We start from the raw sequence: 26058 nt of genomic DNA on the forward strand, positions 1-26058 counted from the left end.
CCCGGCCGAAGATTGCAATTTTTTAGTCCAAACGGTACAGTCAGTTCCACTTTTGTCCAGCTGAAGATTGAGAGGACTCCCATTTAACCGGTGAAACTAGCCAGGCAGAGTGGTTTTGGCCACACCCTGGTCATACTTGCTGGTGAGGCTGGCTGACCTCTTCGTCATGCGGGACCTGGGCTTGGTAGATGGTGGCTGTCTGCATCTCAAGGCAGTGTGGGTGTGCGCGGTATCCTCACTGGGTAGCTTTCTTTGACCTCCAAGCCTTTGCCCAGAAAGCGGGGCCCAGGCTCAGCTTGAAGGCGCCATGGAGGCTTCCTCCGGCCTCCTTCACTTTCTCAGGTTGCACTCTCCTCTCCAGAGCCCAGGGCACTGCTGGGGCACCTATGCTTCTGCCGCTGACCTACCAGGCATGGCTCTGAGCCAGCTTGCTGGGCCCACGTGATTCTTCCTCTTCTCCCCTCCTCCGCCCCCTCTTTCCAGCCTTCCTCCTCTCTCCCCTCCTCTTCCAGCAGGGCTGGGGGCGGTGACTGATGCCGAGGTGGGGATAGAGTGGCTGCTGTCCAAGGGGCTCCCAGCTCCTCAAAGAGAGAGAGAGGATCTGGTTCTGGAGGGAGCCCCCCTGCGGGGCTTTGGGGCGAGGAGACCTGGGAAGAGCGTGGGTGGCTCCCACCCCTCCAGCTGCTGGCTGGGGCCTGTGCTCGGGCCCTGGTGCGGGGGCAGCAGGCCTGGAATGCCGCTCTCCGTGTGGCCCTGCCCCCCACTTCCGCCCAGGGCATCTGGCCCACACCTGGCTTCTATTAGGAAAACCGCTGCTGGCAGCCAGGGCCGGTGTGAGCCGAGGGGCCAACTTGAGGGAGAGGCCTTCTGGGAGCGCTTTCTCTGGCAATCCTCCTTCCTGCCTGGTGGGGTGTGGCTGGGGGTCAGGGAGCGGAGCCGCCTGCCCTCCGTGCAACCTCTGTCCTCTGTGGGTCCACCCCACCTGAGCCCTGGTGCTGTCCCAGAGCCCGGAGTGGGCCAGGGAGTCCGCCCTCCACTGTCTTGTTGGAGCCCTGCCTCAGGCATGAGCTTGGAGCAGGGGACCCTGGGGTGACTCCTCCTGCTCACACCCCTGCTTGGTTCTTAGACTGCATGTATGAGCCTTTGTTATGCGCCAGGCACTTGGCATATTCCACTTCCTTGGAGGTGTAGACCCCAAGGGTCAGATGGTTCTGTGGCTTCTCCAGGGTCCCACCTCAGGGTGACAGGCAGGCTCGCCCATCTGATTGTGGAACCGCCCAGACCCCCACTGCCGCCCCTTCCCTGTACAACTGGCCTAGCATAGGAAGTGTTGTCATGGTGAGGAAGGGGTGGGCATACGCCTCCCCTCCTCACCCCCTACGGGGCTGGCACTGCTTCTGCCCTGCCACAGCCCCTCCTGTTCTCAGAACCAGGTTGTGGGGGGCCTCGGGGATGCAGGGTAACGATGCCTGGGTCTCAGCTGCAGCCCCTGTTCTTGCCCGCTACCCAGGAGAATGAGGAGCTGGAGAGAGGGCTCTTCTCTGAGGCTTGCTGAGGCTGGCAAACGGGTCTCGCTCTGTCACCCAGGCGGGAGTGCAGTGGCGCCATCACGGCTCTCTGCAGCGTTGACCTCCTGGGCTCAAGCAATCCTCCTGCCTCGGCCTCCCTAGTGGCTGGGACTACAGGCACGCACCACCACGTCAAGCTAGTTGGTTTTTTTTTTTTTTTCCCCGAGATAGAGTCTTGCTCTGTCACCCAGGCTGGAGTGCAAGGGCTTAATCTCGGCTCACTGCAGCCTCCGCCTCCCAGGTTCAAGTGATTCTCCTGCCTCAGCCTCCTGAGTAGCTGGGATTACAGGCGCCTGCCACCATTCCCAGCTAATTTTTGTATTTTTGGTAGAGATGGGGTTTCACCATGTTGGCCAGGCTGGTCTTGAACTCCTGACCTCACGTGATCCCCCCGCCTCAGCCTCGCAAATTGCTAGGACTACAGGCATGAGCCACTGTGCCTGGCCTAGTGTTTGTTTTTCTTTTTTTTTTTTTTTTTTGAGACGGAGTCTCGCTCTGTCGCCCAGGCTGGAATGCAGTGGCGCGATCTCGGCTCACTGCAAGCTCCGCCTCCCGGGTTTAGGCCATTCTCCTGCCTCAGCCTCCCAAGAAGCTGGGACTACAGGCGCCCGCCACCATGCCCGGCTAATTTTTTGTATTTTTAGTAGAGACGGGGTTTCACCATGTTCGCCAGGATGGTCTCGATCTCCTGACCTCGTGATCCGCCTGCCTCGGCCTCCCAAAGTGCTGGGATTACAGGCGTGAGCCACCGCGCCCGGCCATGTTTGTTTTTCTAAGAGAGAAGTTTTCAGTTTGTGGCCCAGGTGCTCTGGAACTCCTGGGCTCAAGCAGTCCTCCCGCCTCAGCCTCCCAAAGTGTTGGGATTACGGCAGGGACCATTGCACCCAGCCCACCTCTCATTTTTGATACTGGTGATCACTCCATTGATAAGGAGTTATAGAGTAAGGGGTGGGCCACTGACCCCCTCCCTCACTTGGGGGCTTCCCGTGGTCTCTGGGCAAACTGAGCTGGGTGTACCCACAGTGGGGAGTGGCTGGGCGCAGCCAAAGCTCTTACCTGGAGCTCTGCAGGCTGGGCTGAACACTGCAGGGAGCGAGAGCTGGCCCAGGATGTTTGCTGGAAACCAGAGTGTTTCTAGGCCAGCTGTGGTCCTGGGCGGCTCCTCCTCCCTTCCCTCCTGCCTCCTAGCCGCAACTTTGTGCAAGTCTCGTCACCACTCTGAGCCTCATGTCCGTCTTGTGCAGGTGGAGGAGACAGCTGGGGCCGGGCCCCTTTGCACCATGGCTTCCTCTCTCTGCGCCTCTGGCTTCCCACATGTGAATTAGGAAGGTGGGAGATACAGGCCAAGGGGTGTCCCACCCCTAGCCTTAGCCTGTGCCCCCTAGGTGAAAAGTGCTCAGTGGTAGCCCTGGGGGGATCCTGCAGGCTTGGCCCGGCCTCCACCTCCCGCATCCCCCCCCTGCTGACTGAGCGGGTCTCTCTGCATCCAGTTTTCAACTCTTTGTGTATGCTAGTTCCCATACCTGGCTCACGCCTGTCAACCCTCAAACAGCCTAGTGGGAATGACGCTAGGTCTTCCCTCGCTTACACTCTGACGGTACCCTGCTATTACTTGTGAGACATGCACACGTCACACTTGTCAGACACAATCCTGAGCCTTCTACAAGCGTTCCCTCTTACTCCTTATGGCCGTCTTCAAAAGTAGGTCCTTCAGCACCACAGGAAAGGTTAAAAAAAAAAGTAAATTCTGTTATAGTGCTTTTTACAGACATGGAAACTGAGGCACAGAGCCGGTGACTGACCCACCATGGAAGGTGGCCGTGGTGGCTGGGCTGGGGCTCTCCTGGGTCCACCTCCAGAGCTTCCTCCCCTAACACCATGCGGTTCCCCCATGGCATGCACAGTCACATGGAATGACACACTGATTTCTGTTTGGCCTACATCTGCCTCCCCGACGTGTTTATTCTACGGGCACAGGGACTTTTCCCATTTTGTTCACCGTGTCATCTCGGGTAGTGTGTGGCTCAAATATCCATATGAGGAGAAAATAGATGAGCGAGGGGCACTGCTTCCCCTCAGCACCTGCCCTCTAGCTGAGAACCATCTGGCCCCACCGCCAGCTCCTAGCACAGTTCTGGCCCCTGGGAGGCCTTGTGTGTTTCTTGAATGAATGAATGACTTTTGGACAAGCTAAGAGCCACCTGGTGGGCTGCGCACGCACGGATATTTGCACCCTAAACACCGAGAAGGCAGGAGCCTGAATGACACTGTGACCCTCTCCGGGTGTCGAGGGCAGGGCTGGCCAATGGCTCGACCCTTGTCCTGACCCGATATCCCCTCTTACGTGGAGAGAGGGCAGTGGGGCCTTGGTTCTCAGGCTCCAGCCCCAACTTCCTGTGCCGGCCGCAGCCTGGTGGGAAGGGAACAGTGAGAAAAGCCCCTCGAAGGACGGGACCTGGAGCCGTTTCCAATGGTCTCCCACGCTGGAGTCAGCCTCCACGGGCTGGGGAGGGGGCCCCGGGCCAGCTCCTCGCAGGCTGCTTCCCTCCCTCATTCATTCCCAAGGAGATCGTGGGAAGCTCAGAGGAAGCTGGCCATGGTTTGGGGTGAGCTATTTTTGGTAACAGGGTCCTTCGTCTCAGGCTCCAGGGGCCAGGGTGACTGGGAGGAACTGTTTGCATTTCCTCTGGCCCCCTCAGCTCCCTACTGCCAGGGCCCAGGAGGACAGGGCCCCACCCACCATATGAGCTTCCCTCTCCTCCCAGGGGCCAGGAGCTTTCCTGCTGGCAGCTCCAGCACCTTGGGAGGGCCAGGAGAGGCACTGCTTGGCGCTCTCTGGACGTTGCCCAGTGGTGGGTCCCAGGCCCTGCCTCCTGCCTGGGGTGGCCGCAGTGATCCTCAAAATCCCCCGATTTACACGGCACTTTGCCACAAGCCCTGCCCTTCCACATGGCAACAGCCCTGGGAAGTGGGTGGCACCGCACCAGGTGCCCCTTACACAAGTGAGAGAAATGACGCTTTGAGAGAATGTGGTGTCCCCCGGATCACACAGCTTATGGGGGCAAGAAAGTGCCAGTGCCTTTAAGCCCCTGGTGCAGTAGGGAAGGGGCCTGGAGCTGGGGAGCGAGGCAGCCTTCTCTTCGGGAGGAGGGACACTCGGGAGGAGCGGTCAGGTTGGCCTCTGGGCGCAGAGCTGCCCTCAGCTGGGGCGAAGGCGGGGCTGATCCCTGGGGTGCTTTGGAGACCTTTGGTCCCAGTGGGGACGTGGAGAAGGAACCAGCCCTTCCCACCCTCTATGAGGCTTTCAGGCAGGTGGGCAGCAGAAGTTCCCCAGCTGAGGCCCAGTCCAGGGGGCCCTGCCTACCAGCAGGGGGCCTTGGGGCTCAGGTCCACCTCTTGCCTCCTGCAGAGCACACAGGCCCATGAGAACAGCAGGGATAGCCGGCTGGCATGGACGGGCTCCCGGGAGTACCTTGTGTCTACTGGATTCAACCAGGTAGGGGATTCCTCCTGGAGGAGCAGGGCATGGCCAGGTGGGGACGTGTCCAGCCCTTCGGGCAGGGACGAAGCCAATGGGAGGCGGGGGACTGAGGGCCAGTTCCAGGCCTGTCCATATACGGCCTGACTGTGCAGCCGGGTCTCAGAGCCTCAGGGGACTGACGGCTGCTGAAAACTGGCAGATTCCATTTGTAATAGCTCAGCCTGACCCCAGGAGCTATAGTGGCCCCACAGGGACCGAGTCCATGGAGGGAACCGCCCCTCATCCCCTGTCACCTAAGGGTTCTTAAAGGGGCAGAACATGAAAACCCAAACTGTCTTTCCTTGGGGTGACTCCCATCCCTATTCCAAGCCCTGCTCTGAGGCAGGTGCCCTGTGTCAGGCTGTACCCTCAGGCACTGGGTTTCCCGGGAGCCCCCGGGTGGGGCTCTGAGGGACAGGCCCCTCTGAGCCCCTCTCTCGCCCTCCCTGCAGATGCGTGAGCATGAAGTGAAGCTGTGGGACACGCGGCTCTTCTCCAACGCCCTGGCCTCCCTCACGTTGGACACCTCACCAGGGTAGGAGCTGTGACATGCGGGTGGGCTGGGGGGCTGATGACCCAGGGCGCCGCTGGCAAGGGCACCTGACCCGGCCTGTCAGTGAGGCGGGCTGATCTCCGGGGTGTTCTGGGGTACCTGATCTGGGCTGCAAGGCCTTGCAACAGACACCTGGCCCTGTACCCCCGAAGCTTCCAGGTATCACCTACAACAGGTGCTCTGGTACCCCTTTGGCCCCTGGTAGCAGAGTGGGCCCTTGGTCACCAGAGGTTTCATGGCCAGGGGTTGACACAGGCATGCTTGGCATTCAGGGAGAGGGTGTGGTCTGGAAATGCAAGAATGCACTTCATTTTTCTGTGGATGTTCTGGTAGGGCTGAGGCCCAGGGAGGCTCCAGGCTATGATAGGAGGGTGGGCGTGCTCATTGTTGGACAGCCTGGCAGGTTGGAGGTGGAGGTGGAGGTGGAGGTGGAGGTGGGCCTTGGCTTATGCGGCCCACTGAGGTTTATGCGGCCTACTCCGCACCAGCCATGTGCTGTCCTGTTCTATCCTGAGTTGTGTACCCAGGTGAGGCTGGTGTCCAGGCAGCCTGGGGGGCTCCAAGTGCACCTCATCCTTCCATCCGCCCCCAGAAGTGTGTGGAGAGGGCTTTTGGCAGTGCCTGGCGGGGTCCTGGCCAGGCACACTCTGGCCTTGGCCCACTGCGGCTCCGGAGCCAGACACCAGGAGGCCCAGGGCAAGCATTTATGAGTGACCCATCTATTCAGACCACCCACAACACAGCTGGGGAAACTGAGGCTGGGGGTGTTCAGAGACGTAGCCAGGCAGGGCCAGGGTGGAGCGGCAGGGACTCCATCCGCCTTCTGAAGCTTCAGCCATGACTCATGAGGGCCTTGCTGGAATCTTCGCAGGCAGGGGGATCCGAGAACGTCAGAGCCAGGAAAGGGGTGGTCCTTGGCAAGCTTATTCCTTCTTCCATTGCATAACTGAGGAAACTGAGTCACAGGCAACAATGACCTGTCCAGGCTCTGGGAGCAGCAAGGGTATGTGTCTGGGGGTAAGGAAGGCTGTGGGATCTTCCGGGGAGTCCCCAAAAGAGGTCCCACCTGAATACCAGTGAGAGCTGCTGCCAAGGGCTTCCCCCGGCTGAGAGCCACCCAGAGAAGGGGTAGGGGTCAGGGTGACAGTGACGCCCTCTCCCATCCTCTCACACCCAGGGAGGGGCTGAGAGCTGGCAAGGCCCATTTTACAGATGAGGGAGGCAAAGGTGAGCAAGATTCAGCACCTTCCCTGAAGTCACATGGAGGGCGAGAGGCAGAGTCAGGGCTGCCCTCAGCCTCCTGCCTGCTCTGGGCATTGGGGATTCAGGGAGGAGTCAGTGGGACCCGCCTTGCCTTGAGGAGTCAGAGCTCCCGGGCCTTCAGACTCTACGTCTAGGATCTGTCCCCATGTCCCCCATCCTGGGCCCAGAGCTGCCTGGCATCTTGTCTTCCAGACCTTTCTAGGTTAGGTAGCCCCTTCCCCGCAGGGCCCCCAGCAGAGGCATTGGTGTGAAGGGACCCAGCACCAGTCACTTCCACCCACCACTTCCTGCGTTCCAGGCTCCGCCCCCAGTGACAGGGTCCCCATCCCCTGCAAGCATCTCCTGCCCCGCCCCAGTGTGGCCTCTGGAGGAGTTAATGATGCCCAGACCTCACGGTGCCACTGGCCAAGGCTGACCCTGTAATTACCACAGTTAAGAATAGCCTCGAAGGACCAGTGAGGACTGGAATTTCTCAAATCACTCCCAGATGGGTGGCCAGGCCAGGGTCCTCTCCCCTCTGCCCCCGAGCCCTGGCCCCTGCTTTGCCTTCCTGGCACCCTTGGCAAGGGAGCCGGGACTCTCTAGCCCCCATGAAGCTGGTGGATGCCAAGGATGTGTGCCAGCCCCCTAGCTGTTCTGAGAGGTGGCGGGTCCCCTGCACCCCCAGGCATCCTGGAAGCTGGAGACCCCCCACTGACTCCCTGGGGTGCCAGGACCTCTGAGCGAATCTGGGCTGAGCATGGAAAGTCTGGAGTGTCATCTATGGGCACGGGAGGTTGGCAACTGCATCTACTCCACCACCCTTGAGTTCTGTTTTACAGATTTTCCATCTTTTCTTGGGCAGAACAGTGTGTGCCCTTATGAGAGCTAGAGGAGGCCAGGGTTCATGCACACACCCCATCTCCTCTTCATCCTTACCCAGGGGCCTCCACTGTGGTCCCACCTATGCCCTCCCCGTGACATTCGTGGAGTATCTGAGGGGAAGCCGGCCACAGTAGGAGGAGCGGGGGCTGGGAGTCAGGCCAGCCTCAAACACCAAGGTCCTGTCTGTGCTCAGGCAGCATCCACGGAGGGCTGCCCAGCACTTTGTGTGCCTGGCACCATGCTTGATGCCAGGTGGAGGTGGGAGGATAATGAGAGGGACCGGCAGCCTGCACTGAAGGAACATCTCATGCTTTGGTCTGGGAGGCGCAAAGATACACCTGTCTTGGGTGCCGTGCTTCTGGGTGTGAACTGAGCGGGGATGAGTGTGTGAACACCTTTGAGGGGGCTGGGCGAACTACCCCATAGATGTAGGGTCTGTTGCTTCTGTAGCTCACAGTGGCCCTAAGCCCTCCCGCGTGGCCGGCAGCCCCATCCGTGGCTGGGGAGCAGGTGCTGGGGTCCTGTCTCCACTTACTGTGAGCACGCTGTCTTCCCTCCCTGTGGCCGCTCCTTTTCAATATAAGAGGTCGCCGGGCATAAAACAAGAGCAGGTGTCGCCCACGTGGCCCAGAGCCTGCTGCGGTCAGCACCTGGTGATGGGGGCTCGCACACCCCCACATCTGCCCCTGGTCCCTGGCCTAGAGTCAGGGGACTTGTCCCGGGTCGAGGCTGCATCTCAGCTTGGCCACCCCCTGGCTGGGTTCTCCCCTTCCCCGAAGCCCTGATCTGATGGCACACTCCAGACACTGTTCCTGGGAAGGCTTCCTTCCTTTCTTTGGGCCCTGTCACCCCCCGACTGCCCCCCCACCACCGTCCCACTCGGCCAGGTTTGCTTTGCAGTGAGAACATTTTTTCAGCAGCCACCGTGTTCAGCGGCAGCCTCAGGCCCACAAAGGCCCCTTTGACAAGGCAGCCACGAGAAGGGGGAGGCAGGCCTGGCCGCAGCCACTCCCCTAATGGGACCCAGGCCTACAGGAAATCCACCTGGGCTGCCACTGCTGCCTCAGGAAGAAGGGGCCCCACCCAGGCCCACTGCCACCACCCACTGCCCGCCATGACCCACGGCCCGCCTCCTCCCTCCCTGTGCCAGAGCCCTCAGCAGCCGCTAATTGAATCCAGAGCCTCGCGTGGCTGGGCCTGACTCGGCGCTGACATCAACACCCGCGCCGCGGGGCCTGCTCCCTGGGTCTGGCTTGGCTGACTCTGTCCCACCAGGGGTGAGGCTGAGTGCTGGGGGCTGGGGCCATGACCTGTGGGACAGTGACATGGGGTCTGCAGGAGGCTCACTCCAGCATGTTCTGGGTGCCCCTGCAGCAGCAGCCCAGTGGGCCCCCTCCCCTCCCCTCCTTCCCACTGAGGGTAACAGGAAAAGGTGCTGTGTGTCCATCACTGTCCCCAAGCTCCCTGCACCCAGTCCAGGCCACAGCTGCACTCAGCATCCCTGCCCCCACCTCAGCATGCAGCCTTCCTGGAAAATGCTTCCACTTCTAGGGTTTCCGGAAAGCCTGGGCACATCCCTAATGCAGGGGCTGAGGGGGCATCCCAAGGCCACCAATCCTTGCACCATCTGCAAGCCAGCCTGGGCCCTTTGTTCCTGTCTCCCAGCTTATCCTGCCAGCTGGGGCTCAGCTCCTTTCTCCCCACCCATGGGGTCCCTGCCTTTGATGATTCACACTTCCTCTCCCAACAGAGCCCTCACTGCAACCGGGAGCAGGAGGCAGGGAGCAGGATTTCCCTGCTGCACCCATGCTGGGCAGTGGGGTGGCATGGGGCTTGGGCCATGCAAACCTGGCTCTCCCGAGACACTGTAGGGAAGGTCCTGGAGCCTGTCTGGTCCCGGGACCATCCATGAGGCCTGGAATGAGATAGCCCAGGGTCCTGTCCTTAGAGGAAGGCAGGCAGTGAACTGCCCATCAGACCAACCCAGGAGGGCCTCACCGGGCCCCACATCTGCCACAAGCCTCTCCCAGCCGCACGTGGGCCAGAGCTCCTGCTGGCGGAAGACGGGGCCTGGGGAAGGTGAGGCTTCCTGACCCGTCCTTGACCGAGGCCAGAGGCAGCCCTGCCCCACCTGGGCCCAGCCTCACCTCATTCAAGCCTACGGTGGATGGCACCCAGATCAGGACACCTGGGAGGGCTGCCCAAGCCCAGGGGATGCTGACTGAGGGCCCCGGCTCCCCATAGCAAGGGCTGTTCCTCGATCTCCCTCCATCCAGCCCTTCTACCCTGGGGCTGAGCCCAAGAAACACACTTCATTTCATCTTTTATTTTCTTACAAAAGGCCTTCATATCATCGTTTGTCTTACAAAAACCAAAGTCCTTGTCTCTGAGTTTGAAAAACATCTTCCCAGAATAAATGGGAAAGGATCTCTTATAAATATATGTATTTTTTTAAAAAAAGCAAAACATGTTCCTAAAGCATCTTCCTTTCCAGTTTCTTTTGTTCCTTCGCTTCCTGGGGCCAAAGCTAGAGTCACACAGCCCCGTCGCCCACCTGCTCTCCCTCTGCTCTTTCTGGGAGCTTCCTTCACTGACCCCCAGGGTCTGCTTGGAGTGGGAGAGCCCAGCAGGGCCCAGGCATGCGTTACCAGCACATGGCAGGGCCGGCGTGCCAAGGGACTGCACGTTGCAGAGGGCAGGGCGGACGCCGTCCTCATAGGCACTGGGTTCTGGGGACATTAGGGCTCATCAGCTGGGCCACGGCATCTCACAGATGAGGAGACAAGGTCCAGAGGGGACAGGACCCAGCTGTGGTCACACAGCCCTGTCTGCACACGTCCCCGAGGTTGGGACTGAGAACTTACGTGGTGTGGCAGCAGGAGGGGGCTGGCCGTCTCACTGGCTGAGAGCCTGGCCCCGGCTGCCCTGTCTCTCCCTGGCTTAGATGTAGGGCTTTGCATGGAGGGGTGACTGGAGGCCAGGCCCTGGGAAGCCCATGAGTGGCACCTCACACTCAGACCCGCTGGGCAGGGCCTCTCCACCGCCCTCTGTTGCCTTTGGGCCTGGCTCCAAGGGGGCCTTCACCCCCTCCAGTTCCAGGGGCCCAGCCCCTGGCCCCACCTGCCCTTTGTCCTGAGCCGCTGCTGCCACGGCCCGCCCCCGCCGCACACAGTAGGCTGCCCCCACCGCAGCCAGCGCGGCCAGGAACACTGCAGCCAGGGCGGGCGCAATGAGGAGTGGCAGGTTGCCCTCGCGGGCCTGGGTGACTGGGGCGTGGTTGGAGTGGACGGCTGGGGGTGTGCGGGCCTCTCCGCAGGCCTCGTCGCCCTCCGGCACCCGCCCGGGCCCCAAAGGCATGACACAGATGGAGTAGGTGGCATTGGGCCGCAGCTGGGTGACCGTGTACTCAGTGAGCGAGGCGGGCAGCCGCAGCGTCACCAGACGCTTATCAGGGCCCGATAGGTTGCGGTAGGTGAGGCGGAGGCTCCTGAGCTGCACAGAGCTCCCCTGGAGGTAGCGCTGCAGCCCCACACGCAGGGAGGTGGGGCTCACCGGCTCGATGCCCAGGGTCAGGGGCCGTGGTGGCCTCGGCGTGGCTGGTGTAGGGCTGGGCTGTGTCCCCTGCCCCATCTGGCTCTCACAGTACAGGCCCGTGAAGCCCTCAGGGCACAAGCATGCCAGGTGGTGCCGTGCTTCCAGGTGGCATGTGCCCCCATTGAGGCAGGTGGACGGTGGGCAGTCCTGGGGCTGGGGGACAGGCCCTATAGTAGGTGGGGCAGTGGAGGGCAGGCTGGGGGCCTCAGTGGCCGGCTCTGTGGGGCTAAGCCAGGTAGGAGCCAAGCTAGAAGACAACGGTGTAGGCTCCCGCACCATGGGCCTTGTGGTGGGCACTGCGGCCGTGGTAGTGGTGGCTGGGCAGCCAAAGTCGGCGTAGTCAAGCTCCAGGAGCAGTCGGCCAGCATTCTTGGGCGGGAAGTGGCAGCGCGTCTCTTCAGGGCTGGCCAGTGTGACGTGGCTCTCGCGCACCCAGGGGCCAAACCAGCTCAGGGGGCACACGCAGTTGAAGGGGTTGCGGGCAGCTGCCAGCAGCCGCAGGCGGGGGAAGAGGCCCGAGAGGTCACTAGGCAGGGCCTGCAGGCTTAGGTTGCTCAGGTCCAGCTCCTGCAGGGCAGCCAGGCCGGCCAGGTCCTCGGGCCGCAGCTGGGCGATGCGGGTGTTGCCGGCTAGCCGCAGGCGCGTCAGGCCCCGGAGGCCTCGGATCACAGGTGGCACTCGCTCCAGCTGGTTGTCAGACACATCCAGGTCGTGGAGGTTGCGCAAGCGGCTGAAGAGCCCCTCGTCCAGCTGCTGCAGCCCCAGACCGGCCAGCCGCAGCGCCTCCACGTTGGCAGTGTCCAGGATGCCGGGCTCCAGGGCCAGGAGGCTGTTGTGGCTGAGGTCCAGCAGCAGCAGGCGGGGCAGGCGCAGCGGGGGCAGTGCCCTCAGCTCGTTGTCCTGCAGCTTGAGCTCCAGGAGGCGGTCGAGCGTGTCGAAGGCACCAGATTGGATGTGGCGGATGCGGTTCTTGCCCAGGTAGAGGCGCTCGAGGCGCCGCAGGCCATGGAAAGTCTCATTGGTGATTTCATGCAGCCTGTTGGCTGTCAGGTCCAAGTTGCTGAGGTTGGCGAGTGGCTGGAAGACCCCACTGGGCAGGCTGGCAATCTGGTTCTGTGACAGGTCCAGGAGCTGCAGGCTCGGCAGGCCGGCAAAGCTGCCTGTGTCGAGCGTGGTGATGCCGTTCTCAAAGACGTACAGCCCCACCGTGTTGGGTGGCACGTCTCGGGGCACCGTGGTCCCCTGGCGGGCAGTGCAGAAGACTGTCTGTGGCTGGCTGCACTGGCAGCCGGATGGGCAGCCCCGCACCCCGGGCCTCAGGGCCAGGAGCAGGAGCAATGGCAGTAGCAGAGGGACCCTGGAGCACATCTTCTGTCCCTGGGAGCAGAGAGGAGGCAGAGACAGAAGACCGTGAGTGAGGGGCCTAGAGGGCAGCCACGCCAGGAAGGGCCAGAGGGAATTCACTGCTCCTGCCCCCAAATGCAAGAGAACCCAATGGTTATGAGTCAGGTCGTCAGTGCCCCTGAACCAGGTTCTGTCCCAGCCCTGTCACTCCCTCACTGTGTGACCTTGTCGTTACATTCAGTGCACATAGAGGTCATCATGGGGCCTGACGTCCACTGAATGTGCAGTGACCATGCACCACTTCCTCCTGAACCCCAGACCCTCCTGCCTCTGCCTAGGTAGGTTCCCCCATCTCCTGCCTCAGAGGTGGACAGGGAAAGACAGAATCGAGAATCATGGGACTTGGAGCGGCAGCTCCTCCCTACAGGGTCTGGAAGAGGGGGCAGGCAGGCAGCTGGGTGGGTGTGTAAGCAGAGAAGCTGGCTGCCCTGGTCCCCGGCTCCTGCTGCCACGCTCCGCGTCCCGCCCTCCTTGGAGGAGGGACTGTAGCGGGAAGACTTCACATGGAAACTATGGGACCCGTGTTTTTCCACTTGGGCAGTCAGACCTGCTCAGGCTGGGGGCTGCGGGCCGCCAGGAAGTGGCCGGCGGGAAGGTTCCTGGAGGAGGGGCAGAGGTCACAGGCATTGGTAGGTGCCCCTGTGAGGGAGGGAGGCGGGGAGCTGAGGCTGGTGACACAGCTGGAGCTGGGGGCCACAGGGCTCAGGTGGGGACACTGGCTACATGGCAGCCCCAGGGGCAGTGCCAGGCCTGGGAAAACTCTGCAGAGTCATTCATCTACTGTTTCTATTTTTTTGAGATGGAGTTTCGCTCTGTCGCCCAGGCTGGAGTGCAGTGGCGTCATCTCAGCTCACTGCAACCTCCGCCTCCCAGGTTCAAGTAATTCTCATGCCTCAGCCTCCCATGTAGCTGGGACTACAGGTGCCAGCCACCAAGCTCGGCTAATTTTTGTATTTTTTTTAGTAGTGACAGGGTTTCGCCATGTTGGTCAGGCTGGTCTCAAACTCCCGACCTCAGGTATCTGCCCACCTCAGCCTCCAAAAGTGCTGAGATTACAGGCGTGAGCCACCGCCCCCAGCTTCATCTACTGTTTCTTGGGGTCTGCCCTGGGCTGGGCACCAAGAAAGATGAGCAGCAGCCATCCCCTCGGCAGTGGTGGTACAACTCCTTCCCACATGCCAGCTAAGTGGGAAGGACTAAGGAACACTAAGTGTTTACCATCACCTCAGGTAGCCCCCCAGCAGCCACATCAGGGCAGACAGAAGAAAGCAGGGCTCATGGAGGTGCAGGGACTCGCTGCCATTGCAGTGCCAGCAAGTCCGAGCCAGAGCTCAGGTGTGCAACAGCCGCCTGTGACGGGTGCATGCCCTCCAGATGCCCTGGGGGCAGGGGCTCCCACCAGCCACTCCAGGCTCCAGATCTTAGCTGCACTGCCCAAGTCAGGCAGGTCTGTGGCTGGCCCCCATCACCTAGACTCCTGGGGAGACCACTGGGGCCGTCCCCAGGAGCAGCCCTCCCCACCTTGGCACCCCTAGAGTCCATGAGTCTCATACGGGGTGCCAGCCCATCCCCAGGAAGCATCCTGCCCAGTGGTGCCTACAGCTCACACAAGAGCCCTTTGTGCTGGAGCCTGGGCTTCCCCTTCCCCCACACGGACCGTGCAGGTAGTCCAGGGAACATGACCCCCACCCAGCCTGCAATCCACCCCACTGCCCCAGACTGGGGGGACCCATCCATGGGGCTCCCTCTCCCCCAGGTATGTGGGTTTCTGGAATGTAAGGAGGAGGAGCAGGTGGTCCCAGGACAGATTAGACAAATCACTGGTGAGGTGGCCACTGAGGTCTGTAGGTAGCTCGAGGTAAAGGAAGGAGCCCTTGTCCCAGGGTTTGGCCCACGCAGGCCCTGCCCACCTGTAGTATCGCACTGTCAGAGTGTCTCCCCTAGAAGCCACCGACCCTGAGCCCCTAGTCAGTTAGCGACAACAAGCGCCCTTCAGAGGCCAGCAGGCTAAGCCTCCCCGACCTAGCGGTGTGCCCCTTGCTGTCGTGTGCCCCCTCACCTCCCTAAGGTGAGACCCGGCCTGCCTTTGCCATAGGTGTCTCTAGGCCCGCTTAGCTCACCTCTGCCGAGTGAACAGCCCAGGAGGGCCTGGCACTGAGCACTGGAAGAAGTTAGCACCCTGAACCCCGGGCACGTGTCCCTGGCCCGGCCAGTACCACCCCAGGGGGGCTCGTGTCTGATGACCTAAGGCCCTGGGGCCACACCCCCAGCCTTCTCCTCCCCTGTGGGACCCGCTCCACCCTCACTGACTCAGAGGACAGCGGGTGCGGCCTGGCCTCCAGATGTGGGCTGTGAGTGTCCCCCACCCACCCCATGTCCATGTGGGGGGTGAGGCCACCTCTGCCTGAATTAGTCCTCCCAGCGGGGCCAGGCCAGGGTCATGAAGGGTGCAGCCAGGTTCCAGGGTGGGAAGGGACCCTCCACGTGGCCAGCCTGGCCACCACTGTGGCCTCAGCTCCCCTTGGGCCTCATTTAAGGTCACAGTCAAAAGCTCTCACTCCAGACAGGCGGCCCTGGGCTCAGAGGTGTCCAAGCTGCGAGGCCACAGACAGTGACTTTGCTCTCACACCTCGGTTTCTTCATCTGAGTATCTGGGACACTTCAGGGCTGCAGTGGGGACTGCATGTAGAGTCCTCAGCCCTGCGAGGCCAGGTGTGCAGGCCAGCTCTTAGGGGTACATGCTGGGAGGTGCTCTTCTCCCTGCACTGTTGGGTCTTTAATCAGCAAGGTTGTGAAGGGGGAGGGGATGCTGTGGGTCCATCTGGCCACAGGGTGGCTTTCTGGCTGACAGGTTGTGAGCTGTGGAGTGTGCGTCCCTGTCAGCAGGACAGGGGTCTGGGTCGGGACTGTGGGCTGGGGTCCTGGGCTGACCACCCAGCAGGTAGCAGCCAGCCTGCTTCCCAGCCCCGTAAAACGTGCGGTGAGCTCTTTTGCCTGAGCCCCAATTATACCCCCACAGCAAAGGGAGGAGGGAGGAGGCAGCGCTGGAGCTTTGGAAAACCCCAGAGTTTGTAAGCTACAGGCTGGCAGCTCTGAGGGCGCCGCCAGGGGCTCCTGGCACTGAGGAACCCATCAGCCAGCCCCGAGAGGAACCCAGTGGGGGAAGGCTGACCGTGGAGGCGACGGTGGCGGGGTGGCAGGGGACAGAGGCCAGAGTTCCTTTCTCAACTGTGGGCCTCAGTTTCTCACCTCTGGAGTTGGTGCAAGCAGCCCTGCCCCCTCACCCTCTGGAGTTGTCATCTTCTGTTGTCCTGTTTGTTTTCAAATGCGGAAGTTCTTTTAACAAGTTCTGGGAGCTGTCCCGCCCCGCCTGGGGTCTGGGCGTGTGCTTGGTGTGGGCGCTGGGCTGGGGGCTGTCTACAGGTCACACTGTGTTTGCCGCCGCCCACCCGCCCTCCCACCAGTGATGCCAGGACCTGAGCTTTGATATTTGATCCACTAGTCAGGCAGGGAGGTGAGACCTTTTCCTCTGCCCAGTGCAGGTGGTGTTCCGGAGGCAGCCCTGGGATTCGGGGATGTTGGGGGGTGGGAAGATGACAGCGAGGGTCTGGGGTCTCCCTCCTCCACCCAAGTTCCTCAGCCTTGCTGAGTGCTGCTGCCGGCCTTGCCCCCTCCTTGGCACAGTAGCTGGCATAGGGCGATAGGGTCCACAGCCCAGCCACGGCCCCCACCTCAGCCCCCATCGTGCAGTGGGGACTGCTCGTGGCGCCTGTGTCTGGGGTGACTTGGTTTGTGCTCGGGGCACATGCTAAGTGGTCGGTAAAACATTCACTGCAGAGGGCGTTACTCATAAACGCAGAACCCTGCCTGCCCCCCGGGCGCGGGTACTACTAAGGGAGAGGGTTTCAGGCCAGCTTTATACAGATCGGACGTCCCCACACCAAGGCTGCCCTTCACCCTGGGGCCTGGGGGCGGGGGTGGGGTATGTCCGGTTCTGGAAGGGGGCATGTGGTGGGTGATCTGTCCTTTGGCAGTCCCCTTCAGCACAGGACTTCAGGGAGGGGCCCTATGAGTAAGGAGGACAAGGCACTTGTATCTCATCTCCCAGGGGGACACCCACCCACCCCCTGGGGTACACCACACACGCCCAGGGTCAGGCGGGGACGGGCGAGGGGACAGCATGGCTGGGGTGGGACCCAGGCATCTGGCAAGCACATCAGCCCCTGGCGAGCTCATCTTAGTGATCCTGGGGCAGGCGGTGTGCCTGCTGAGTAGGGGACAGGCTTGGACAGACAGACAGACAGTCTGAGGCCAGCATGCCCCTCCTGTGCCGGATGCTTCAGAGTGGGTGCAGGACAGGCGCTGCAGGTCTGACCCTGAGACTCCGGGCCCCCGCTCCCCATGCTGGCCCGCCGAGGCTCTGTGTGGCCGGCAAGGCCTGGCAGCAGCCCAGCCCCGGGAGTCTGCCAACACCCCCAGGCAGGCGGGACTGTGCCGGCGGCCAGGACGGCTGGCTCCAGTTTCGCTGACGTGTCCGAGGAGGCTCAGGGCCCGACTGGGTCCGCCCCGTCTCCCCTTCCTTGGGACACAGCAGTCCCAAGGGCAGGGCAAAGAGGTCAGGGGTCTTGGGCCCTCACAGAAAGGGCAGAGAGGGCTGGGCCTCGAGTTCCTCAGGGACTGCGGCAGGTAGGCCCTCCCTATAGGCGCGGGGACCCCTGGCTGGTGATTGAGCGGGGGTCCACACCGGTGTCAGCCTCTTACTCCATCCACCACCCCAAGCTGGCGCTCTTCATTCCACAGATAATGCCACAGCCAGGAGCTCGGTCAGGCACTCAGCACGCTTTGTGACCTCACCCAAGCACGCTCCCCTCTCTGGGCTAACATCTCCCACCTGTGACGCCAGCGCTTTGCCCCGGGGCTGCACATCAGAATCACCCAGGAAGCTTTCAAAAAACCTCCATGCTGGGGCCCCACCCCCAGGCCAATTAAACAAGAATTTCTGCCGGGCATGGTGGCTCATGCCTGTAATCCCAGCGCTTTGGGAGGCCGAGGTGGGAGGATCATGAGGTCAGCAGAGGGAGACCATCCTGGCTAACGTGGTGAAACCCCGTCTCTACTAAAAATACAAAAAAATTAGCCGGGCGTGGTGACAGGCGCCTGTAGTCCCAGCTACTTGGGAGGCGGAGCTTGCAGTGAGCCAAGATTGCGCCACTGCACTCCCGCCTGGGGGACAGAGCGAGACTACGTCTCAAAAAAAAAAAAAAAAAAAGAATTTTTAGGGGTGAGACCCAGGCAGAGCTGTATTTTGGAGAAGCTCCTTGAGCGAGTCCTCTGCACAGCCAGGGTTCAGAACACCAGGGCAGAGGATAGCAAAGGAGACTGTCAGGATGTCAGCTCGTCTTCCTGTGCAGGGAGGGGGCTCTGGATCCCGGAGTAGGTGTGGACCAGCTGGCAGGGCTGGGAGAGGAGCAGGCACAGGGCCTTCCCTCCTCCCTCCACCCAGGAGGCTGGCCCGGGGCAAGGCCTGGCAGCAGCCCAGCCCCGGGAGTCTGCCAACCCCCCCAGGCAGGCGGGACTGTGCCGGCGGCCAGGACGGCTGGCTCCAGTTTCGCTGACGTGTCCGAGGAGGCTCAGGGCCCGACTGGGTCCGCCCCGTCTCCCCTTCCTTGGGACACAGCAGTCCCAAGGGCAGGGCAAAGAGGTCAGGGGTCTTGGGCCCTCACAGAAAGGGCAGAGAGGGCTGGGCCTCGAGTTCCTCAGGGACTGCGGCAGGTAGGCCCTCCCCATAGGCGCGGGGACCCCTGGCTGGTGATTGAGCGGGGGTCCACACCGGTGTCAGCCTCTTACTCCATCCACCACCCCAAGCTGGCGCTCTTCATTCCACAGATAATGCCACAGCCAGGAGCTCGGTCAGGCACTCAGCACGCTTTGTGACCTCACCCAAGCACGCTCCCCTCTCTGGGCTAACATCTCCCACCTGTGACGCCAGCGCTTTGCCCCGGGGCTGCACATCAGAATCACCCAGGAAGCTTTCAAAAAACCTCCATGCTGGGGCCCCACCCCCAGGCCAATTAAACAAGAATTTCTGCCGGGCATGGTGGCTCATGCCTGTAATCCCAGCGCTTTGGGAGGCCGAGGTGGGAGGATCATGAGGTCAGCAGAGGGAGACCATCCTGGCTAACGTGGTGAAACCCCGTCTCTACTAAAAATACAAAAAAATTAGCCGGGCGTGGTGACAGGCGCCTGTAGTCCCAGCTACTTGGGAGGCGGAGCTTGCAGTGAGCCAAGATTGCGCCACTGCACTCCCGCCTGGGGGACAGAGCGAGACTACGTCTCAAAAAAAAAAAAAAAAAAAGAATTTTTAGGGGTGAGACCCAGGCAGAGCTGTATTTTGGAGAAGCTCCTTGAGCGAGTCCTCTGCACAGCCAGGGTTCAGAACACCAGGGCAGAGGATAGCAAAGGAGACTGTCAGGATGTCAGCTCGTCTTCCTGTGCAGGGAGGGGGCTCTGGATCCCGGAGTAGGTGTGGACCAGCTGGCAGGGCTGGGAGAGGAGCAGGCACAGGGCCTTCCCTCCTCCCTCCACCCAGGAGGCTGGCCCGGCCCCAGGTGGGTGCCTTCAGTGGCACCGTGGGTGACTTGGCAGCTGCCAGACCTGTTAGCCCAGGGCAGGGAGACCAGTGACTAAGGCCAGGCCCCAGCTCAAGTGAGTCCCTGGGGCAGTGGGACGTGCCATCTCAGTCACAAGAGGTGCAACCTGTCAGGGAGGACACCTGTGGCCCTGAGAGCTGTGTGGTGTCTGCAGCCCAACTAGAAATGGGCCAGTCCAGATGCCACTGTCGGCACGCGGCAGGTGTGATGCCACCAGGGCTGGGCCTCAACACGGGGCCTCCTCACTGCCCGGTCCCCACCCAGGGGCAAGCACCCATCTAGTAAGGCCCTAACCTGCAATTCACCCTGAACTTGCCAGAAGAACACCTTAGTCACCAAGGAAGGCCGCCAGCCCTAAGCTTCCTGGGCCTGGGGATCTGAGAAGGAAGTGGCCCTGGAAGGGGTCTTGCCTTTCTCAAGTTCCCCATGCTGAACCCCCCCCCCAGTCACCCAGGGTTCTTGGCCAACCCGTGGCAGAAATGGCGCCCCTGGGGTCTGTGAACTGATCAATCAGCAGGCGGGATGGACTAAGGGAGGCAGAACAGGACCTGGCCACTGAACCACAACCCAGCCCCCGCACTGCTCTCAATGCCCAGCCGGGCTCGGGGCCCAGGGCCAGCAGGGGCCCCAGCGGCCGCCCCAGCCCCTTCCCGGTGCAGGCTGGCTCCCTCCTCCCTCCTTAATTAAATCTCTCAGGCAGCCCCTGAGGAATGTCAGAGCCTTATTGCATTCCCCACGAGGAGTCTGGTGGGGGCCGTCGCCAACCTTGGAGAATAATTGGCCCCTGGCCCGCCCCCACCCCCCCCTAAAAACCGAGGTGGCCTGAGGGAGCCTCCTCCAGCCTCCTCACACCCAGGGAGGCTGGAATGAGGAAAAGCGGGGGAGGCCGGCGGCCCAGCGCGGAGGGAAAGCGATCTGGCTGACTCTGGAATGTGGAAACCGATAAAAGGAAGGAGGCTGAGGCCCTGCCCCTACTGGTGCAAGCAGGCTCCCCCAAACACCCCCGCCCACCCCCAAATACACAGCCCTGCTGCAGTCACGCGCACGCAGACACGCCCACACTAGACACACACCCACTGGGCAGTGCTCCTGCAGACACACACACACACACACATACACACACACACACACACACACGTGCACCCTCCCCCTGCTCCAAGAACTCACGCAAATTCCACAGCAGTGAGGGGAGCTGGTTTTCTTGGCAGCACAGAGCCTTGGGCTCCCCAGCCCAGGGAGGGGACTCTAAGGGCAGCTGATGGGGGGTCCAGGAGAGGTCACTAACAGAGTTAGGTGGCCTTGCTGCCCTCCCGTGAGCTCAGGGCTATCCAGTGGTCAGGGATGGCTCTGTGGGCAGCCTCCCCTCTGCACACCTCTGTTCCACTGGCAGGACTGGCTGTCTGGGCTGCTGAGGTGGGAGCTCCCTCCGGGGCTCAGCAGGGCCCTGCTTTCTTGTTCCCAGAGGCTGCCCAGTGTAGTGTTAGGATCCACTTATAAGCCCAGGCAAGGACTTAATTCTCTTTACTTGGGACTTATCCCAGCTCCCCTGGGGCTGTCGGTGGGGGTGACAGTAATGGGAGCTAGGAGCCACGGACCCATCTCCTGCCTAGGGCATCTCCCTTGCCATCTCCCTGGCCCCTGGGCTGCCTGCCAGAGGGGCCTTCCTTGGTTAAGCACAGGTCTGGGCAGTGTCTGAGAGGCTCCTTATGCTGAATCCCCTTCTCCCATTCCCAGAATATGGAGAGAGGTGCCATGGATGGCAAATGCCCTGGGACCCCAGCCCGCAGCCCCACCTCCATCTCCATCTGACCCTCCGGACCCACAGGTATCAGGACAGCTGTTCCAATGCGCAGGAGACGGGGGTGGGACAGGCAGTGCCCGGCCCCCAGGCTGGCATGCGTGTGCGCATCCTCCCTCCCCAGGCCCAGGGGAGGCTAGATAATGGTCTGGAGGGGATCCAGCTGGGCTGCTCATCACCAGAGCCTCTTCCTGCCTCTGACACTCTGTTTACAGAAGCTCCAGGCCAACTCCCCTGGGAGAAGAGAGTAAACTCAGGGGACTGCTCCCCATCCCCCACCTGCCTGCCCCAGCTCTGTTGGGTTTTTGTCAATAGCTGGGCCCATCCTGGACTTTGCTGCCCACTGGACTGGCCCTAATGGACCCTGCTTGGAAGGTCCCAGCCCGGTCACCCCTCTATGCCCTCAACACCCAAAGTACAGTCTAGTGTGAAGGGACTTTGGAGATTTTATCCAGTCCCCAGCCCTGGAGGCTCTCAGCCCAGGGAAGGGGGCTCTAGGTCCCGCTGCCTCTCTTCAGAGCCTCACCTGTCCTTGGTGCAAAAGGCAGGCAGGGGGACACCTAGACCCCCAGGACCTCTTCCTTCCACCCTGCACACTCCACCCCTGGGCCACAGCAAGAGAGGCGGTCAGTGACCCTGGTGTGGCAATCGTTAACGAACGGGGGAGAGGCAGAATGGTTGGCACCAATCGGCTGGCCTGCCAGTGACCACAGGGGACCTCGGCAGTCCTCAGGCCCCAGCACTGCCAGCCCAGGGACACAAAGGACTAGGCTGGCTCCAGGCCACTGGGTTTGCAGCCCAAGCAAAGCCCCTTCCCTGGCAGAGGCAGAGACCCGGCACCCTACGACCCGGAGCACTAAGGGCCCTGGCCAGTACAGGTCCATCCCCCACCTGGAGGGATGGGCATCAGACGCCCACCAGCCACCCCCCGCCCCTCCCTAGGGCTGCATATCTGTAGCCCCCAGCTGTGCTTTGAGTGACAAGGGTCCAGAGGACCCCAGGCAGCCCTTCTGCACAGCAGCACCTACTGCCGGACCCCAGGAGGGAAAAGTAACCCAAGCCTACGCCTTGGCTATCCCCCCTCAAAGGGGTCTGAATCATAAAACTGGTCATGCCGGAGGGCCCAGCCGTGGGAGAAGGAAGCATGGGAGGGGGTGTTTATTTTGTCTGCTTGCAGCCTCACGGGCTCACCGCACACTCAGGCGCGCACCCTGGCCGGCCGCGGGGCTGTCGGTGCCCCAGGACGGCGGGGAAAGGAGCGCACAGGGCCTGCCCGCCGGGCGGCCCGGGTGACCGTGCGGGGTTGGTACCGCGGTCCCGAGAGTGCGTGTGTGCGCGTGGCGGCGGTCCTAGCGCGTGAACCGCGCGTGTGCATAGCCTGGCCCTGGCGTCCCCGTCCCCGCCCGCAGCCCCCCAGCCCGGCAGAAACTCACCGGGAGGCGGCGGCGGCGCAGGGAGCCGGGCGGGGCAGGCCGCGGCCTCAATCTTTCCCGGCCGGTCGGGCCCGACGGGGTCCTGGGTCCCGAGGCAACCGCGTTCGAGTCCGCCTCCACCCGCCCCGGGCTCGGGCTCCGGAGTCGGCTCGGGGGAGTCCAGTCGCGCCTTAAGAGCCCGGGGGAGCGGGCCCGCCGCGGCAGGGGGCGGGGCCTCTCCCCATTGGCCGGGGCGGAGCCGCATGGAGACACGCCCCTTCCCCACCGAGGGGCTCGTGGGCCGGCTTGGCCTGGCCCTCACTCTGCGGCCTCCGGACCTGGGCCGGGAGACCTTGTCTGTCGTGGGTTTGCCGGATGACACTGGGCAGGTTCCTGCTTTTTGTGTAAAAAGCGAGAGACTGTTTAGGAATCCTAAGAGTCACAGCCCAGATGCCTATGAGGCGCCAGGCAGGTGACAACTGCCAGAAGTCCACGCCAGGGCCTCTGCGGCCCTGGAAAGACGGGATGGTGGGAGTGGGTCTGGTAAGGACTGAGTCCTCATGACCAGCCCGGGCCAGCTGGAGCTTTGGATTTTTGAAGAGAAACTGGAAATCCAGATTTTTAGGTGAAATCTCTCAATGTGTTATTGTTGGTAGCTAATCCCAATTTCAAAAAACTCCTGGCAGCCCACACAAAGCCCTTTCAAGAGCCTCCTAAGTACAAACTCCAATGCCAAATCTGAGCTCAGGGTCCTCTTAGCCACAGCAGCCTTCAGAGTTGTGAGCAGCCCTGGACTCCCTTCCCCACCATATTATGACAGGAAGGGACTGTGTCAGGGAGGGCAGTGGTGGTCTGCCCACGGCCCCACAGTTACTGGCAGCTTCAAGCCTGAGATGTGAAGGCATAGAGGTGGTCACCGTCAGTGGGTGGGACCTGGGCTGCAGTTGACAGTGGCCCTTGATGGGGCAGGAGGGGCGGGTGCCAGGGGCTGGACTAGTCCAGAAAAATCCCCTGCCTTGGAGGATTCCAGGAAAACACTCTGCCCTCCTCCCCCTCCGCGTTTGTGGTCAGTCATGCTTCAGAGCCTTTGGGGGCCCAGCTCAGCTCCTGACTTCCGGAGAGCCTTGGGACACCCACACCGCCTCCAGCCCGGCCTGTGGCCAAGGCCCTTGGCTGGGCTAGCTCTAGTCTTTGGGGGGCCTGAAGGCTTATCCCTGGGAGGCTGGGCCACAGCAGCTGGAGGGTTTCGTAGTCTCTGGAGGACTCAGTTATCTCCAGAAGGCAGGATGGCCTCTGTGTCTAGCCATCAAGGGCTAAGCAGGGTCTGGCTGGGACAGTCACCTTCTGGACCTCCCCTCCACAGGGCTCTCTCTCCACAGGGTGCCTTTCCAGGGCTGGCGGGGCTCCACACCCCATACGTTTCTCAGTCTACATGGATTAGGGCATGGCTTGTGGACCTCTGTTCCTGGGTTGGGGCTGGCCCTTGGGTGCGTTTAGTGCCGCCTTTATGGGAGTTTTTACAACTTTGAAGGCACTGCTAACATTGAAAAATCAGGTGGTTTCATATTAAAATGGGGCTTCCCAGCTTGCATTGAACAGGAACTCTCAGCTGTGGCTGAGTGGCAGTTGCTCCCTCTGCCAAAACATAGGCTCATGGGTCACCCCAGTCCCCACCACTTCTTGCTGCCTCCTGCCAAGCTGTCCACTCACTTGAGTTTCCTGCCCAGCCCCAGAACCATCTCAGCTTCCAATCAGTGCTGTGTAGCCTCTTGTCGAACTGTTTCCCTGCTTCTTCCCTTGGCCCTGTGTCCTCTGAAGCCCTCAGAAGCATCCACAGATGCCCAGGGTCAGGGGTGAAGAGGGCTCCAAGAGCCTCCAACCTGACTTTCCTCAAGGAACGGGACCTCCTGATGGCCTTGAAGCTTCTCGCCTCTGTGGCCTGTTCTTGCAGATGGAGAGACCCTATCTGCCTGGTGTTCACCCCCTGCCCCAATCCTGTGCCCTGGTCTTACACAGGTCCCCACTTACCCAGAGGCTCAAGGGAAGCTTTTAGGAGTCCCCTCTCAGTTTATCCAACATTGCCTTGTATGGCTTCAAGGTGCCACCGCCTTTAGAACCTGGTTACCAGCAGCCTGCACACAGCGGGGGAGCTAGGGAGTGTGGGGATGGGAGTAGGGGTGGGGTCGAAGGATCCTAACTCTCCCACCTGGGTGATAGGGACAGATCCAGGGGACCCAGCCTGCTTTGAACTGGCACAATGGCAGAATGTTTGGGTTGGTGGGAAGGGGCCTGAGGGGGAGGGATGGGCTGGAGGGGAGGACAGAGGAGGAGCCTTGCAGCTGCTCTTTGTAGCAAGCACACCCTGGTGCTTCCCCTCTGTGCTAATCACGGGAGAGCTGGTGGGGCTTATCCGGAGGCTGAAGCTGCTCGTTCCTCCCAGTTGGTACTGAGGTTGTCTTCTAGCTTCTGGGACTTGGCTGAGGGACAGTAGCAGATCTGGGCCTTAGACCTTCTATAACTTGATGCCTGGGACAAAACCCAGGACCTGGGTCAGAGTCAGAGCCCTTCCCAGTGGCAGGCCCAGATTCCAGCAGGAGAGGTGCCGACAATCCCTCTTACCACCTCTGGCCCTCTGCCTAGCTGGCAGGGCTCACGTACCATGTTCCGGACCTAGACCCCACTTAGCTCTCTTTACACGGCCTGGGGTCAGGCCCATGCCAACACTTGGACAACCTTTGGGGCTGGGTGCCGTGACCCCATTTCTTGGCCTGTGCTATGGCAGACAGGATGCCCCCGCCTGGCAGAGTTGTCCAGATGGCTCTGCCTGAGGCAAGGAAGACTGGCCTGACCTGTCAGAGGAGCCAGCCCTGCCCTCCCTGACTTCCTGCCCCCTCAGTCCCAGCTCCTGAGTCAGTGACTGGCTGGCTGGGATGATGGAACGGGGGTGAGGGAGGCTGAGCACTAGGCCTCCTCAGGCGGTTGGCTCAGCGCATAGGTGAGCCTCTGATGCCATGAGGTGGTCCCTGGCCTGTTTCCGCCTTCTCATAAGGGCAGCAGAGGGGCCACAGGAGACCTGCCCAGCCTACTTGCCCTCAGCTTCTGTCCTGGGACTTGTTTCCACTCTTCCCAACCTGTGTCCCCAGCAGCCAATGTGATCCCTGCTCAGTGCCAGTCTGGTCCTATCCTCTTTCTATTTTTATTTTTTGAGACAAGGTTTTCCTGTGTTGCCCAAGCTGGAGCAGGGTGATGCGATTTTTTTTTTTTTTTTTTTTTTTTTTTTTTTTTTGCTCTTGAATTCAGTCTTTTTTTTTTTTTTTTTTTTTTTTTTTTGAGATGGAATCTCACTCTGCGGCCGAGGCTGGAGTGCAGTGGTGCAATCTCCGCTCACTGCAACCTCTGCCTCCTGGGTTCAAGTGATTCTCCTGCCCCAGC

At 61.5% G+C, this 26058-nt stretch overlaps 2 protein-coding genes across 6 annotated transcripts in view; one reads left to right on the top strand and one right to left on the bottom strand.

The window, feature by feature from the left end:
• The window catches only part of LOC105538594 (mitochondrial import inner membrane translocase subunit TIM16), an 89207-nt gene that overhangs the window by 33730 nt on the left and 29419 nt on the right, over positions 1 to 26058 (top strand). For all 4 annotated transcript variants that reach the window (XM_011978483.1, XM_011978484.1, XM_011978485.1 and 1 more), the window contains 2 exons: positions 4978 to 5064; positions 5541 to 5623. In XM_011978483.1, coding sequence (XP_011833873.1) covers positions 4978 to 5064; positions 5541 to 5623 — 170 coding nt within the window. The remainder of the gene's footprint in view (positions 1 to 4977; positions 5065 to 5540; positions 5624 to 26058) is intronic.
• VASN (vasorin) overlaps positions 10075 to 26058 on the bottom strand; it is a 30353-nt gene continuing 14369 nt past the window's right edge. Inside the window, exons 3-4 of one of the 2 annotated variants that reach the window (XM_011978489.1) lie at positions 22648 to 22795; positions 10075 to 12739 (exon numbers count right to left, since the gene is read on the bottom strand). In XM_011978489.1, the coding sequence (XP_011833879.1) occupies positions 10709 to 12730 (2022 nt within the window). In that variant the 5' untranslated portion in view covers positions 12731 to 12739; positions 22648 to 22795 and the 3' untranslated portion in view covers positions 10075 to 10708. Of the gene's footprint in view, positions 12740 to 22647; positions 22830 to 26058 lie in introns of those variants that run through there. The other variant, XM_011978490.1, reaches the window with a different exon arrangement.

The sequence above is a fragment of the Mandrillus leucophaeus genome, unplaced genomic scaffold, assembly GCF_000951045.1.
Source record: "Mandrillus leucophaeus isolate KB7577 unplaced genomic scaffold, Mleu.le_1.0 Scaffold195, whole genome shotgun sequence".
Lineage (NCBI taxonomy): Eukaryota > Metazoa > Chordata > Mammalia > Primates > Cercopithecidae > Mandrillus > Mandrillus leucophaeus.